Source organism: Colossoma macropomum, unplaced genomic scaffold (assembly GCF_904425465.1).
Source record: "Colossoma macropomum unplaced genomic scaffold, Colossoma_macropomum, whole genome shotgun sequence".
Taxonomy (NCBI): Eukaryota; Metazoa; Chordata; class Actinopteri; order Characiformes; family Serrasalmidae; genus Colossoma; species Colossoma macropomum.
The window spans coordinates 3,842,592-3,858,586 of NW_023494793.1; the positions used below are offsets into that span (position 1 = coordinate 3,842,592).

The 15,995-nt window shown below is 42.6% G+C and overlaps 1 protein-coding gene across 1 annotated transcript in view; it reads right to left on the reverse strand.

Annotated features, from left to right (window-relative positions):
- Window positions 1-6,140: 6,140 nt before the first annotated feature.
- The window catches only part of si:dkeyp-14d3.1 (transmembrane protein 132C), a 410,125-nt gene continuing 400,270 nt past the window's right edge, over window positions 6,141-15,995 (reverse strand). Inside the window, exons 8-9 of the mRNA XM_036578202.1 lie at window positions 14,959-15,150; window positions 6,141-7,840 (exon numbers count right to left, since the gene is read on the reverse strand). Coding sequence (XP_036434095.1) covers window positions 6,656-7,840; window positions 14,959-15,150 — 1,377 coding nt within the window. The 3' untranslated portion in view covers window positions 6,141-6,655. The remainder of the gene's footprint in view (window positions 7,841-14,958; window positions 15,151-15,995) is intronic.

Consider the following 15,995-nt stretch of genomic DNA (forward strand, 5'->3'; position numbering starts at 1 on the left):
ATGCTGCCTCCACCCATCTGGAGAAAAATCTGAAATAAAAGTGAGCACAACAGTGTGTTAATTACACCTGGAGTTCCATGAATCTTCACCTCCGTTTGTGTGACGCTCACATTCCTCACCGGGCCTCCACGCCGTCCTCCGCCCTTCACAGTTCAGAGGCTGCGCGGCGCAATTCACAATCACCAGCACAACACTCACTACCCATCAATCCCTCTCCGGTAGAGCCGCAATCGAAATCTCACAGAGGAGAGAAAGACAAAAAAAAGGACAACAGCCATTTATCAGGCGAACGGGGGAAGAACTGTGAGGGGGAGAGAGAGAGAGAGAGAATCATGACAGAACTGAGGAGGTGAGGGACTGGCTCAAAGATAGGAATAATGTAGCCTGGCAAAGAGATGGACGGACGGAATGATGAAGCAGGAAAAGACAGAAAGACAGGAATGCGAAGGGTTTAACAGACTCATTCAACCTTGTTTTCATTCTGTTTGGAGAGGGAGATCAATAGTCTAATAGAAGGAGCTGCATCTGTAATCAGCCCGACAAGTTCTTCTAGTGCGATATGGAAAAGCCAGAGCAGACCAACACAGGAATAAAGGAACCTGCGAGTCCTGAGTGTGTTATTAAATGGTAAAGTGTGTCGTTACCAGTCATGTTCGATTAGTGTACAAACAATGGTTTTAAGGTCCAACTGTGCACCTTAAATAGGTTTTCTCTGAGGGAGAAGGTTCATGTTTGTAACTTTTCATAGCGTAATGTTTAAAAGAGGACAATAAAATAAAAAGCCTGGAGACGAGACGGGGGGGGGGGGGGGGGTGGAGTCAGTACAACTTAAATATCATTTCAATAGTTATGTTCCCTGACCAAAGATACTGAAGATGTACCCTTAAGGGTCCCACCCCAGTGACAGGTTAGTACTGGGGCAGCTGAATGACGTACCTGTGATCTTTGAAGAGTGCACTGTTTTATGTTGGAAGTGAGGTTTAGTACAGAGTTTTCTGGGTTTTAGATTTTATGTTGGGTTTAAAGAATGTTACTTTTGAGAAATGTCTGATTTGAAGAGTGTTAAGTTTGAGAAGTATGAAGACTAAGGAGCATTAGGTTTGAGGAATGTTCGGTTTGAGGAATGTTAGGTTTGTGTTGGGTTTGAGGAACATTGGGTTTGAGCAATGTTAGGTTTGAGGAATGTTGTATGTTGGGTTTGAGGAATGTTGGGTTTGAGGAATGTTGAGTTTGTGTTGGGTTTGAGGAATGTTGAGTTTGTGTTGGGTTTGAGGAATGTTGAGCAATGTTGGGTTTGAGGAATGTTGGGTTTCTGTTGGGTTTGAGCAATGTTGGGTTTGAGGAATGTTGGGTTTGTTTTGGATTTGAGCAATGTTGGGTTTGAGGAATGTTGGGTTTGTTTTGGATTTGAGCAATGTTGGGTTTGAGGAATGTTGGGTTTGTTTTGGATTTGAGCAATGTTAGGTTTGAGGAATGTTGGGAGTGTGTTGGGATTAAGGAATGTTGGGTTTCTGTTGAGTTTGAGCAATGTTAGGTTTGAGGAATGTTGGGTTTGAGGAATGTTGGGAGTGTGCTGGGTTTAAGGAATCTTGGGTTTCTGAGCAATATTAGGTTTGAGGAATGTTCAGAATGTGTTGGGTTTCAGGAATGTTGGGTGCATGTTGGGTTTGAGCAATGTTAGTTTTGAGAAATGTTGAGTTTGAGGAATGTTGGGTGTGTGTTGAGTTTGAGAAATGTTGGGTGTGTGTTGGATTTGAGAAATTTTGGGTTGGGTTTGAGGAATGTTGGGTGGTGAACGGTTTGAAGAGTGTGGGGTGAGTTGAGTGTTGATTTTGATAAGTGTTGGGTTTGATATTGGGGTTGCGTGTTAGGTTTTCTGTGAGAAGTGAAGACTTGGGTTTTGTGGTGAGCTTAAGAAGTGCTGGGCTCGAGACATGTTAGGTTTTGTGAGCGTGTTGGTCTGAGAAGTGCTCAGTTTGAGAAATGTGGGGTTGAGACAAGTTGGGTCTAAAAAGTCTTGGGTTTAGAAAGTTTGTGTTTGAGATGTAATGAGTGAGAAGTGTTGGGTTTGAGACATGTCAAGGTTTGAGTTTGAACATCAGTGTAGGAACCAGCGAGGGTTTTTTTTTCCCATTTCATGCTATGTTGTGTGTTGGGCCTTCTTTGAGTGTTGGGTTTGAAGAGTTTTATGTTTTCAGGAACGTTGGATTTGAGAAGTGCTGTGTTTTGAGGAGTATTAGGACTTGAAGATTGCTGGTTTTGAGGATTGTTGGGTTTTGGGAAATGTTGAATTTTAAGAAGTATTGGGTTTGGAGAGAGTTGGGTTTTGAGGAGTATAGGTTTTTGAGGAGTACTGGGTTTAGAAAATTTTGGATTTGATGAATGTTGAGTTTGAGGCTGAGTTTGAAGATTGTTGTTTTCTTAAGGAGTTTAGGTTTGAGAAGTGTTGGGTTTGAAGAGTTTGTGGTTTTGAGGAGTGTTGGATTTGAGAAGTGTTCTGTTTTGAGGAGTGCTGGGATTTGAGAAGTGTTCTGTTTTGAGGAGTGTTGGGTTTGAGAAATGCTGGGTTTGGGGAGTTTTGTGTTTTGAGGAGTGCGGGTTTGAGAAGTGTTGGGTTTGAGAAGTGTTGGGTTTGAGGACTTGTGTTTTGAGGAGTGATGGATTTGAGAAGTGTTGTGTTTTGGGGAGTGTTAGGTTTGAGGAGTGTTGGGGTTGAAAAGTACTGTTTTTCAGGAGTATTCGGTTTGATGAGTGTTGGGTTTGAGGAGTATTGGTTTTTGAGCAGTACTAGTTTTGAGGTGTATTGGGTTTGAGGAGTATTGTTTTTGAGGAGTATTGGGTTTTTTGGGAGTGAGTATTGGGGGGTTTTTGAGAAAGTGATTGTTTGTTTTGGAGGAGTGTTGGATTTTAGGACTGTTGGGTTTTGAAGAGTGTTGGGTTTTGAGGATTATTGGTTTTTGAGGAGTATTGGGTTTGAGGAGTATTGGTTTTTGATGAGTGCTGGTTTGAGGAGTATTGGTTTTTGAGGAGTATTGGTTTTTGAGGCGTATTGGTTTTTGAGGAGTATTGGGTTTGAGGAGTATTGGTTTTTGAGGAGTATTGGTTTTTGAGGAGTAGTGGTTTTTGAAGCGTGTTGGGTTTGAGGAGTGCTGGGCGTGCAGGTTGCTAGGGTTTTCAGTGGGATTGAGGTGTTTGTGCAGAAATAGCCATAAAACTCCATTACATCCAGTCTATCCTCAGAGACAGACTTTGTCATGAAAGATCTGAATCCACCAATTACAGCATTTACCTGCATGAATGTGGTTTAAGAGAAAAGTCAACCATTTTCACATTTGTTCAGTGTTAATTTGATTAATTCCTTGTAAAAACTGATAATTTGGTGTGTGCAGCGCGACACTTCCCTGTATAGATTTCCTGTACAGCCACCAGATGGTGTGTAACTGGTAACAGGTGTATGAGATGTATAGAAAGTGTACTGTTAATGCAAACCTGGTCTTTAAATGACGGGAAAGAAACAGGATGACGTTTATTCTGTAATCTCTTGAGCAAATTCCAATTAAAACCTATCACAGATAGTAAGGTACCTTTAGAGAGAATCGGCTTCGTTCTATTTCCACTCACAGAGGTCTTTGGGTGTTCACTGCTGTAAAGTTTTGAAGAGTGTTGGTTTTGAGGAGTGTTGGGGTTGAAAAGTACTGTTTTTCAGGAGTATTGGGTTTGAGGAGTGTTGGGTTTGAGGTGTATTGGTTTTTGAGGAGTATTGGTTTTTGAGGAGTGTTGGTTTTGAGGAGTGTTGGTTTTGAGGAGTATTGGTTTTGAGAGTATTGGGTTTGAGGAGTATTGGTTTTTGAGGAGTGCTGGTTTTGAGGAGTATTGGGTTTGAGGAGTATTGGTTTTCGATGAGTATTGGTTTTTGAGGAGTGCTGGTTTTGAGGAGTATTGGTTTTTGAGGAGTATTGGTTTTTGAAGCGTATTGGTTTTTGAGGAGTGCTGGTTTTGAGGAGTATTGGGTTTGAGGAGTATTGGTTTTTGAGGAGTGCTGGTTTTGAGGAGTATTGGGTTTGAGGAGTATTGGTTTTTGAGGAGTGCTGGGTTTGAGAGTATTGGTTTTTGAGGAGTATTGGTTTTTGAGGAGTATTGGTTTTTGAGGAGTGTTGGTTTTGAGAGTATTGGGTTTGAGGAGTATTGGTTTTTGAGGAGTGCTGGTTTTGAGGAGTATTGGGTTTGAGGAGTATTGGTTTTTGAGGAGTATTGGTTTTTGAGGAGTGCTGGTTTTGAGGAGTATTGGGTTTGAGAGTATTGGTTTTTGAGGAGTATTGGTTTTTGAGGAGTGCTGGTTTTTGAGGAGTGCTGGTTTTGAGGAGTGCTGGGTTTGAGGAGTATTGGTTTTTGAGGAGTGCTGGTTTTGAGGAGTGCTGGTTTTGAGGAGTATTGGTTTTGAGAGTATTGGTTTTTGAGGAGTATTGGTTTTTGAGGAGTGCTGGTTTTTAGGAATAATGGTTTTTGAGGAGTGCTGGTTTTGAGGAGTATTGGTTTTTGAGGAGTGCTGGTTTTTGAGGAGTGCTGGTTTTGAGGAGTATTGGGTTTGAGGAGTATTGGTTTTTGATGAGTATTGGTTTTTGAAGCGTGTTGGGTTTGAGGAGTATTGTTTTTGAGGAGTATTGTTTTTTGAGGACTGCTGGTTTTGAGGAGTATTGGGTTTGAGGCGTATTGGTTTTTGAGGCGTATTGGTTTTTGAAGCGTGTTGGGTTTGAGGAGTATTGTTTTTGAGGAGTATTGTTTTTTGAGGACTGCTGGTTTTGAGGAGTATTGGGTTTGAGGCGTATTGGTTTTTGAGGCGTATTGGTTTTTGAAGCGTGTTGGGTTTGAGGAGTGCTGGGCGTGCAGGTTGTTGGGGTTTTCAGTGGGATTGAGGTGTTTGTGCAGAAATAGCCATAAAACTCCATTACATCCAGTCTATCCTCAGAGACAGACTTTGTCATGAAAGATCTGAATCCACCAATTACAGCATTTACCTGCATGAATGTGGTTTAAGAGAAAGTCAACCATTTTCACATTTGTTCAGTGTTAATTTGGTTAATTCCTTGTAAAAACTGATAATTTGGTGTGTGCAGCGCGACACTTCCCTGTATAGATTTCCTGTACAGCCACCAGATGGTGTGTAACTGGTAACAGGTGTATGAGATGTATAGAAAGTGTACTGTTAATGCAAACCTGGTCTTTTAATGACGGGAAAGAAACAGGATGACGTTTATTCTGTAATCTCTTGAGCAAATTCCAATTAAAACCTATCACAGATAGTAAGGTACCTTTAGAGAGAATCGGCTTCGTTCTATTTCCACTCACAGAGGTCTTTGGGTGTTCACTGCTGTAAAGTGATATGAATGTTTCCATTAGTCAATAGCAGACAGAAAATATGACCTCTCCCCATGTCGCGCTATTCCCAGGGATATCCGCCATAGGTTAATTAGAGAGTAATTGCCATTTGTGTACTGAAAGATTACAATAATTCAGCTTGAGAGATTGTGGGCAAAATGTCACATTAACATGTACTAGCATCATTATTCAATTCAAACACCCTTCTTCTTAGCGAGAGCTCCACAAGGACAAACTGGTGCAGGTGATGATATTAATATTGACAGTATTTATGTTGTCCTTGTGATAACATGTTCAGCTGTAGCATTAAATTTGGCATTAAACTGATTGCCTCAATGTAGTTGGAGCTATAACTGATTCAAATTAGCTTTGCAGAGCTTTTTTACTTTACTTATGAAAATTGTCCTGGTCACAAATTATTAAATTACAGCAGAGCTGTCTTTAAGGCTTTGCAAGAGTTGCTATCTCACTGGAAACAGCTTGAGTCAGATGCTTGCGGCAGTAGAAGTTTCGCATACCAAAGATTTGGAGAATAAATTTGAGTTTAAACAGAGCACAGAGGAATGCGATATATTATTTGGCTGAGGCAGTACTGGAGCTGAATATTTCACACTGAGCAAAGTTGTATGCTATCCACTAAAACGCCAGAAAACCCCAAACTAGTTTGTTGATAATGCGTCATGAGGTGCAAATGTGCACAACAGAAAATGATGTGCTACCTTAAATCACAAAAAACGCAGAAATGACACTCACTCGCGTCCACATCTGTCAAAACAATTCTATGTGCACTTTATTTACAATAATATGCATGAATATTACAGTCCTTGGTCTACCATCTGCATATTGTTCTGTAGCCTTGTAGATGTGTGCAGAGCATTGGCAAGCTTGGCAATACTGTCATGTCTTTCTTTTGTCTTTTAACTACAAAAGGCGCTAAAATAAGATCATCAAAAATGAATACAGAGTAAATAACAAAGAATTATAAATGAACAAAAGTAAAAAAACAAAGAAAGAAAAAAAAATCTTATGTATTCACTGACATTTCTCTGTTAAAAGCTCTTCTGCTGCAAGTCCGCAGCGGTAACGTTGCTCCTGATGTCAGTTAGCATGTCCTTTGGCAGTTGCCGTTTTGACCCAACGCACACCTCATGTTAAGTAAGGGATGATTTTTCTTGTCCTGTGAGTTTGTGATTCATATAGTGACAGTTCCCTGTTTTTTCGGACTATTCTGTGTGTAAAAAGGCATAAGGGTGAGTTCTGCAGTTAGCCACTGTGTCGACTACGCCACCTCTTTTAAAGCACTGTCGTTTAGCCGCTCCATGTAGTTCCGCAGTTCTTTGGAGTCGCTCAGCTCCACATCCTGACAGACCCACTTTATGTCCTCGTTAGGCCCCAACCCTAGTGTCTCATTGGCTGCGCAAACGCTTTCCACCGGAATGGTTGTAAACGTGGTAAACTTTACCCGTTTCCTCTTGCTAGTCGGCGAATCCCCTTTGCTGTCTTTTCCGGTGCAGACCGTGGTGTTTTCGGCCCCTCTGTGTACCTGGCCTTGGATGTTCTTCTGCAAAGAACCACCATTCAGAAGGTGGCTACCCTCCTCCAGTCCTCCGATGCTGGAGTCCATGATGGTGATTTGTTCGTCTGTCTGGGGCGACAGACTAGCGTGGCTTTCCAGAAGTTCGGCCTCGTTTCCCAGCCACACCCAGTCGTGCGCGTGATTCATGCTCTCTTGACCCTCGATTGACAACTCCTTGTGCCGGTACTTGAGCGTGTAGGAGATGCAGTTGATGAGAAAGACCAGAATGGCCAAGCAAAAGACACCTAGCAAGGCATACATTCCGATCTCGAGGTCCGTGAGTCCCCGAGGTGTCTGGATCAGGTCATCGTCAAACACGTTGCGACCTCTAGGAAGATCAACCTGTGCTGGAAAATCAGAGAAGTCGATCGGTTGGCTCCCATCGTCTGAAAGCTTATCTCCACCAGCTTTCCTGATTATGGCCGTTTTGGTCGTGGTGGTGACTCTCCTCATCACTCCATCCTCCATGCCTGAGATAGAGCTTCCGTAGTAGTGGCCATCCATGCCCGTTCTGTCTGGCAAGTTTGGGTTCGGCCGGCGATCCATTGGGCGGTTTTCCATCTCATCTCCGTAGTCTGTAGCAGAAGGTCTCGAGACACTCTCGCTGCGGCCGAACTTCACGAGAATGTTGCAGTTTCCGGCAGCCAGAACACTGCGGCGCTTGAACTTCTGGCATAACTCGCAGACGGTCATTTCCACCCGCACCAGCAGGCCCTGACCCTCCGCTTCCGCCGAGATGACAGGCCAGCGTCCGGCAGCATCCTGACGAACAGAGACCACCTCCTCGTCCAGCGAGATCGCAGTAAGGACAAAGTGTTCAGGGTTGTACAGGTCCAGTGGGGCCATGGAGCCATCGCTGAACTGCAACCAAGCACTGATTAGCGCCTCCTGCAGGACATACAAAAATACAGAGAGAAAAAAATGACATTTTAAATGTCAAGCCTAATAGTGATTCTGATGCTATCCATTTTCGAAATCTGTTAGGATTTCATACTATACACCACTTTAGTGGTTCATAGCAACTGCTAACTAGCTCATACATTGAGATTCACTCGAAAGAGGCCCCGAATATTCTGTAATAACTCTCTCTAGGACGAAGCAATCTGAGCGAAACAACATGCAATGTGCTCCACAGTATATGGAGCTTCGAACAAGCCAGGATGCCACTGCGTCGGAGCGATGAGGTAGGCTCTGGACAGACAACATTTAACCTCCGTTTGCAACTTCCTGGTGCATACCCCCCGTACCCCTTCACTCAGTCACTCGATTTCTTACCAGGATGGTGATCTACAGTATTGAGCAGTGCGTCAAGGTATGTAGTGTATTTTTTTGGTTCAGATTGCTTCATCCTAACGAGAATTACAACAGAATATTCGGGGCCTCTTTCGAGTGAATCTCTCTGTATTTGCATTCATTAATCACTATCAGTGCTAGCTGTTTGTTGACTTTGTTAAGGCAAATGAGCATGACAGCAGAATCACAACACACATAGCCCTCCACTCTGGTAGGCTTGTAACCAACACATTTTGCAGCGCAACACTGGTAGAATCAGCATCAGACGCGAACAGCACTCAAAATACTGTGCCACGCCTCCCTGTACATCAACTCCTTAAATGTTAGCTTAGTGTGAGGCTAAGCCCCCAGCATCATCGGTTCTAACTCACTCTGGAGATCAGCCTGGCCTCCGCTGGGCTTCAGCGAGCAGGAGGAGCCAGATTAAAAGATAAGCAGGGAATAAGGCAGTCCCATTCTGGATACGGCCATGCAAATAGGGATTTGCCACACGCAAGCATCTTAAGCTTCTCGCTCGCCGAGATATCAACACTGCAGGACCGACACACTACAAATCCCTCTACAGCCAGAGGGAAATCCCCACAACTCTCTAATCACTGAGGGAGAGAGAGTGAGAGAGAGAGAGAGAGAGAGAGAGAGAGAGAAGAGGAAAGTAAAAAGAGCAGTGTGGACGGTCTCCAGAAATCTCATCGCGATCTGCATTTACGTTATCTGTCTTTTAGGAGCAGCTCAATATTTCTTTAAAATACTCGATGTTTTGGATGTTTTTTATGATAATCTGTAGATTCACAACATTTTTTCAAATCGGTTGTTTGGTGAAAAATAACATTTATAGACTTGCTTATGAGGTTTCTGGCCCTGTACGTCACGGCGTCTAAAAATGAACAGAAGTGCACTAAGTAGCTAAAAACAGAAGTAACAGCCATCTTCGAGTTTGAATTTCGTCCCTATTTTTTTTTTTTTACTTTTTTAAAATTTTTACCCGATTTTCTCCCCAATTTAGTCGTCTCCAATTCCACCCGCTAGTTAGGACTCCCCCAATCACACGATGCTATCAACGCTAGGAGGGTGAAGGCTAACACAGGCTTCCTCCGAGACCTGTGAAGCCAGCCACCGCTTCTTTTCGAGCTGCCGCTCACGCAACGTCATTGGACAGCCGAACGCGCTCGGAGGAAAGCACCAACCGCCAGATCTGTTACGTCAGCTAACAGACGCCTGCGCTGACTAGCATCGCATTGGGTGATGGGGGGAGAAGGAGGGGCCATCCTACCCACCCAGAGAGAGTGAGGCCAATTGTGCTCTCTCGGACCCCCGGCTACGGACGGCTGTAGCATCACCAGGGATCGAACTCGCGTCGGCGTCACGGGGCATCCCAGACATCACACCACTGTTCCTCGAATGTGTCACAGTGCAAGGTCCGTTCAATGTTCCCGACGCTCATGTTCGGGCCTGATTGCGTCAAAATCCGGCTGAATTTGTGTAGTCTGATACCAACATTACCCAGAATCCCACTGCTCGCCTTCTCACTCACACTGGCTGTTACAACCACATTACACCTGTTCTCCATGATCTCCACTGGCTTCCTCTGAAGTACCTTCACCTCAAATTTCTTCTTTTAATTTTCTTCGTTTAAAGCTCTTAACAACCTCGCTCCTTCCGACCTGTCTGACCTTCTCCTTCCTTATAAACCCACCTGCGCCTCCATCCCACCTTTCGTAGTTTGGTGATTGAGCATTTTCTGGATTTGCTCCTCGTCTCTGGAACTCTCTTCCTCCAGAAGTCTGACAGTCTGTTCTTTCTCCACAAATCTCAAAACTCATCTCTTCAGTCTAGCTTACAACTGACCACCAAGCTAATCCTCCCTCTCATTATAACCGGACCCTGTCCTCTTCTCTCTGTCTGCTTCTCTGTTGTCCTGTTTGTCTTCTGGTGTTCTGTGATCTATTACTATGGTTCATGTGTTGTTATTATTATTATTATTATTATTATTATTATCAGAGTTCCTCCTCTGAGTTTAACTCAGTCTTCAGCGGCCTGAGCTGCTCCAAATAAAGCTCCAGCTCGGTTCACCTTTACCTCGCCTCGTTATTCACCGTCTCGCTACATTACGTTTTAACAACACAGTGACTCATACAGGAGGATAATTATTCTAACCAGCCGTCTTCTAAATATCTGCATAAAGCTGGTGTGGAAATAAATAATGGCAAGAAAAAAAATTGATTTTTGGACTCATCGTTTAAACAGAACAAGAAAAATGTGGAACAGCACAGCCGATTGGTTGTTGTATATGAGCTGATTTGCATATCATTCTTCACACAACAAACAGATTTCAATCTGACCAACCAGAGACACGTTTGATTACAAGTATAAATGGATGTGGCTGAAATCTTATCAGGTGTCCTATCATCAGATCATGAGTTCGATCCCCGATGATGCTACAGCGCTACAGAGTCCAAGAGAGCACAACTGGACTCTCTCTGGGTGGGTAGAGTTGCCCTCGCTCTCCCCCCATTACAGCGCAGGGTTCTATTAGCTGACAACAGAACTGGCAGTTATCTTTTTCCTCCAAGCACGTTCAGCTGTCCAATGACCTGGCAGCAGCCCAAAAAGATGTGGTGACTGGCTTCACATGACTCAGAGGAAGCGTATGTTTGCCTCTTAGTGCGATTGGGGGAGAACTAACTAGTGGGTGGAACTGGATACAACTAAATTAGAGAGAAAAAAAATCTTCTCAGGTTACAATCCGCATACAAATTTTGAAAAACGACCAGAGTAATTATGTCATACAGTGTCAGAAACCATGTAAGCAAGTCTGTTCAAGCATTGGGTTCACTACACGACTTTTAAGGCCTTAACAGATTATAAAAGACTGGACATCTCACACTGTCACACTGTTTTTTGCAGATTTTTTTTGGGCGACTGAAATATTGGGGATCGCACACTAGACGATTATGGATCACACACTACTCAACTTTTAAGCTGCTGCTGAGTCGACTGGAGCTCAGTGAACACACGCAAACTCTCGTGAACTCTTGCATTCTTCTATTACTAGGAGACGCAAGCAAACAAAGGTGGAACGACTCACTGCTGCTGTTTTCTCTGCCGTTTATGCCTTAAACTCAGCTCATTAAAAAGCCTCGCTCCACACCTGAGTGACTTTTCTTTTTTTTATATTCTTTATTTAATGAGACAATCAGAAAGAGTCCACACTTACAGATGTAAACAAGAATAACAGACGTAATGTAAGTAGGATTGACAACAACGAGAATAGTTCTCTCTGTCTAAACAGACTCTTAGCGTTGTCCCTTTTCATTTCACTTTATGCAATTATAAACTCCAACAACGTGAATTCTCACCATTTTTCTGTGTTTATTTGCTCTATTTTCTTCTTTCACCCTCTCACTTTTCATTGGCTGTTGGAGGAAACAGTTCAGATTGAGTCGTTGATCATTTTACACTAGATTACACTCAGAGTCGGGTCGAAAAAATCAAACATGTTTGATAAACTCCGACTGGTCTGAAACGCGATCGGGAGGCAGTAAATCTGATTCTGCGCCGCTCTCACATCTCGATTCCCTCTCCAACTGTCGACTCCAACTGACCCAAAAATCTGCAGACTAGAGCTGACCAGCTCAGATCAGCCAGACTGAGAATTGGGGCTAAAATCTGGGTAAAAGCTCTGTAGTGTAACCCCAGCTTTACTTAACACCTCCACACAGTTTGAGACAAGTGTCTAAAAAATTTGGGCAGGCAGTTTGATAATTGGTGTACATAAGCGTCCATTACTTGTTAGCTATATTAGCCTGCAAAACTAAAGAAGCTAATTTCAGACATCAAACATGTCTTCACTGCAGAAGTAGTCTCTTAGCCTGTGAAATGATATCTAGTTGATATATCTATTAAAAGATTATTGTACTTATAGATATGTTTTACCTAAAAAGACAATTGATAAATTGACTTAAAATTTCTACAATGCTGAATTAGAAATATTAGATATATCAACTAGATTTATGATGATTTCACTTTCAAAGGTACCATTTTTTTACAGTGTTAGCTGATTGAATTATAAATATTAGATATATCAACTAGATTTATGATGATTTCACTTGCAAAGATACCATTTTTTAAAGTGTTAACTTATTGAATTAGAAATATTAAATATATCAACAAGATTTATGATGATTTCACTTATAAAGATGCCATTTTTTACAGTGTTGGATGATTGAATTATAAATATTAGATATATCCACTAGATTTATGATGATTTCACTTGCAAAAATACTATTTTTTACAGTATTAACTAATTGAATTAGAAATATCAGATATATCAACTAGATTTATGATGATTTCACTCAAAAGATACCATTTTTGCAACATCCAGTGTAGCTGATTGACCATATTTTGGCGAGAACATTCAATCTTTCACTAAACTGTCGATTTAAATGTAAATTCGAGGGGGTGATTCTGAACCAACATGAGGGAAGCACTTCTGTAAGTGTGGCATTCAAGCGTGTGAACGAACAGGTGCCAGAACGAATGAGCCGAGTATTCGGCCCATATGGTCCCTTTTGAATCCGCCGGTGGCTCTCGGACACGCTTTGGGCTCCGGCTACGGGGAACCAATAAAAGGAACCGTCACGCTAGCTTTCAAAAGGCGCAGTTAAAGACTACCGCAAACTCCACAGACCGCACACTCTGAGACATCCGGAGTGAAAAGGAGAGACCTAAAACGCTGAGCTGGTGCTAAATAGAGGCATGTTGTGCCGATTAAGGCCGTCAAATGGATGATAATTAGACTGCGTACAGGTACTTCAGCTTTCTATCTGCGTTCCCTCCTCCGAACCCTTAAATAGACCTTAATTAAGCATGACAGCAGTTACCATGGGCAACCATAGTTACCTTACACCCAAGGGGATATATCACAGTCGCGGAACAAATGGGAAATTGAGAGAAAATACGGTATAAATGGACTGCCAAGGAGAGAAAGAAACTGCGTGCGGGTTTCTAAAGGTGTCACTTCATAAATGAAACGCTTCTCCTTTCACGCAGATACACAAGAAGTGAGTGAAAAGACTTGCGGGGAGCTGCACACCGGGAGGCTGAAGTGCTTTATAATATATCACACGCAAAAGAGGGCTGCTGTGTAATTGGCTTAATTTAAAATCAATGCTGGAATCTGAGTGTTACGCACATAACTGACAAGTGAACTCTTCAAAGAGCGGATTACGCAACGTGCACGGTATATAGTGAGGCTGAGAGTGTGACTGCCAGCTTCTCATTACACTTTGGTTGAATTAAAGTTTGAGTAAAATATTGAAAAATGTTTGTATGACACTAAAATTGAGTGTCATAGTAAAGAAATGTAATAAAGCACGGCCCAGAAACAGCTGATCAGGCCTGTCTAAGAACTGTGTGGGCGTGGCCTGATATTCTAATGAGCACGCATGCATTGACATTAGAGCTGCAGAACCAAACTAGATAGACAGAGAGATTATTCATGTGAATTAATCAGCTAGCAATCAATTAATCTGCTTAAATACCCAGTTGAACATTTTAATGTGCTAGTTCACTAGACAAGCCACGCAATATGGCCAAAAGTATGCGGACACCCGACCCCTAATTGAGTTCAGGTGTTTCAGGCACGCCCAGTGATAACAGGTGTGTAAAATCACCTCCATAGACAAACATTTCAAGAAAATGCTCCCCGACTATACTTCCTATTTAACTTTCAGCCAAAGTTGTTCTTTTTCTTTCGCTATCTGCTCACAAAGGCAGGACACCCCTGCTTAAAAACCCTTAGAAACCATAGTGTTTTTGTTGGTTCCTGATGGGTTTGTAATGTGTTTTGCCTTTTAAAATGGGTGGATGTCAAAATGCAATCATCATGACATTTTCACACAAAGTTAAAAGCAGCTGCTGTGTTCGAAAAAAATGAGCATACACTATATAGACATATTGTGATACCCCTCCTAATTACTGAGTTCAGGTGTTTCAGACAGACCCATTGCTAACAGGTGGCCTTTTGAACAAACAGTGGCAAGCAGTGGTTGGGCTCATGGCAAAACGATAAGTAAAAATAAAATAAAAACACAGCTGGACCACAGATTTGTTGAGATTTTTAAACATGGCCTGTTTAGTGATTGAGTTTGACACCCTTCGTACCCCAAATGTAGTCGACCAGCCAAACAAGTCTGGTGTCTGAAGTTTGGCTTCTTTAGTTTTGCTCTGGAGCTACGACGCTAATGTACAAGTTCTAGAAGCTTACAGAGACCAATTAGCAAGATGCTACCTTCATGCCTAAATCACAACTGTGCAGTATTGTTATCTCTAACACACCTACTTATGTGATTTATGACACTGTATAACATACTGTTATGGACTAAAGGACACATTATAGCTAAAACAGTAGCAGCAGCTAGCTTGACGCCTGAATTCTGCCTGCATTGTGCCCATTTTATAGACTACTGTACTATCAGACTCACAACAATTCGACAGGTCTTGAGGAAAGAGTCATGATTTAGGCCGTACAGTTAGCATCATGCTAACTTGTCGGGTATAAGCTTCCATTATTTGTTAGCCTTGTAGCGCCAATGTATAACCATTAAACACATGGTCTACATTTGATATAAGGGGAGAAACTTTGGCCTATCACTTTAATAATATTAATAATAACGATATTTGGGTATGTGTGTATAAGTGTAGCATTTACTGACCTGTTTGGGACTGTTGAGCACTTCCTGTGTGGTTGCCGTGGCACTGATGGCTCGGTTACTTCCTGTGCTGAGCTGCAGGCTGAGCGAGAGGCCGCTGACCAGCTGCAGGCCGAGCTCGGTGATGCTCACTCGCTCGTCCAGCACCCGCACCGTCCTCTCCGCCAGGATAGAGTCCGACAGAGGAGACAGAACCTGCAGCAAACATACAGTAAACATACAAAACATTTGCATATTCGTTTGTCTCTATTGTAAATCTTAATTAGCTAGTTGGCTAACATGGGCCATTCAACCTTTTCGTCACCCCTGGTCAAATGTTTTGTTGATTGGGAAAATAAGCAGACGTCCCCTACAGAGAACATCACACAGTGTGACTGATGCTCTTATGAAGCTGTATTAGTGGTAACGGTGCCCCCTTGTGGTGGAATTCTTTAGACTGCTAAACGTGTGCAGATGTAAACAGTCATTCAGAGTGGTTCACTGTGAACTGTTCACTGTGGTGGTGATAGGAACCAGACGTCCACCTCTAAAACCTTCACCATCAACATTGTACATAAATCTCAGAAGACTCGTGTGGGTTCACTTCTGGTTTTGATAGTAAATAAAATGGCTATATCTGTGTTGTAGTCATGGCGACCCACTGGCTCCTATCACCACCACTGTAAAGACATCTGAGTCTCTACAATCAACCATTTTACACCAAACCACCCTGAATGACTCTGATTACATCTCAACAACTGAATTATGGAGATATTTTGCCTTAAATTATGACAACACATTCAAAAAGGCAGCGCGTCTGATTCTTTTGAATAAAAGTAAAATCCTTTAGACTGTATCCTGTCCAGCTCAGTCCAGCTTCCTGTACGGTGCAGTTTAATACATCAGGATTAAACACAGCATTCAGACAGAGCAGAGCTACAGCACAGACACATCACTGCAGCTCCTTCAGGTGAGGCTTCAGCAGCAGGAGGAGAAATCAATCCACACTGTGTTTATTCCTCTAACTGATTCAGTTCATGAGGTCAGACACATAATCGACA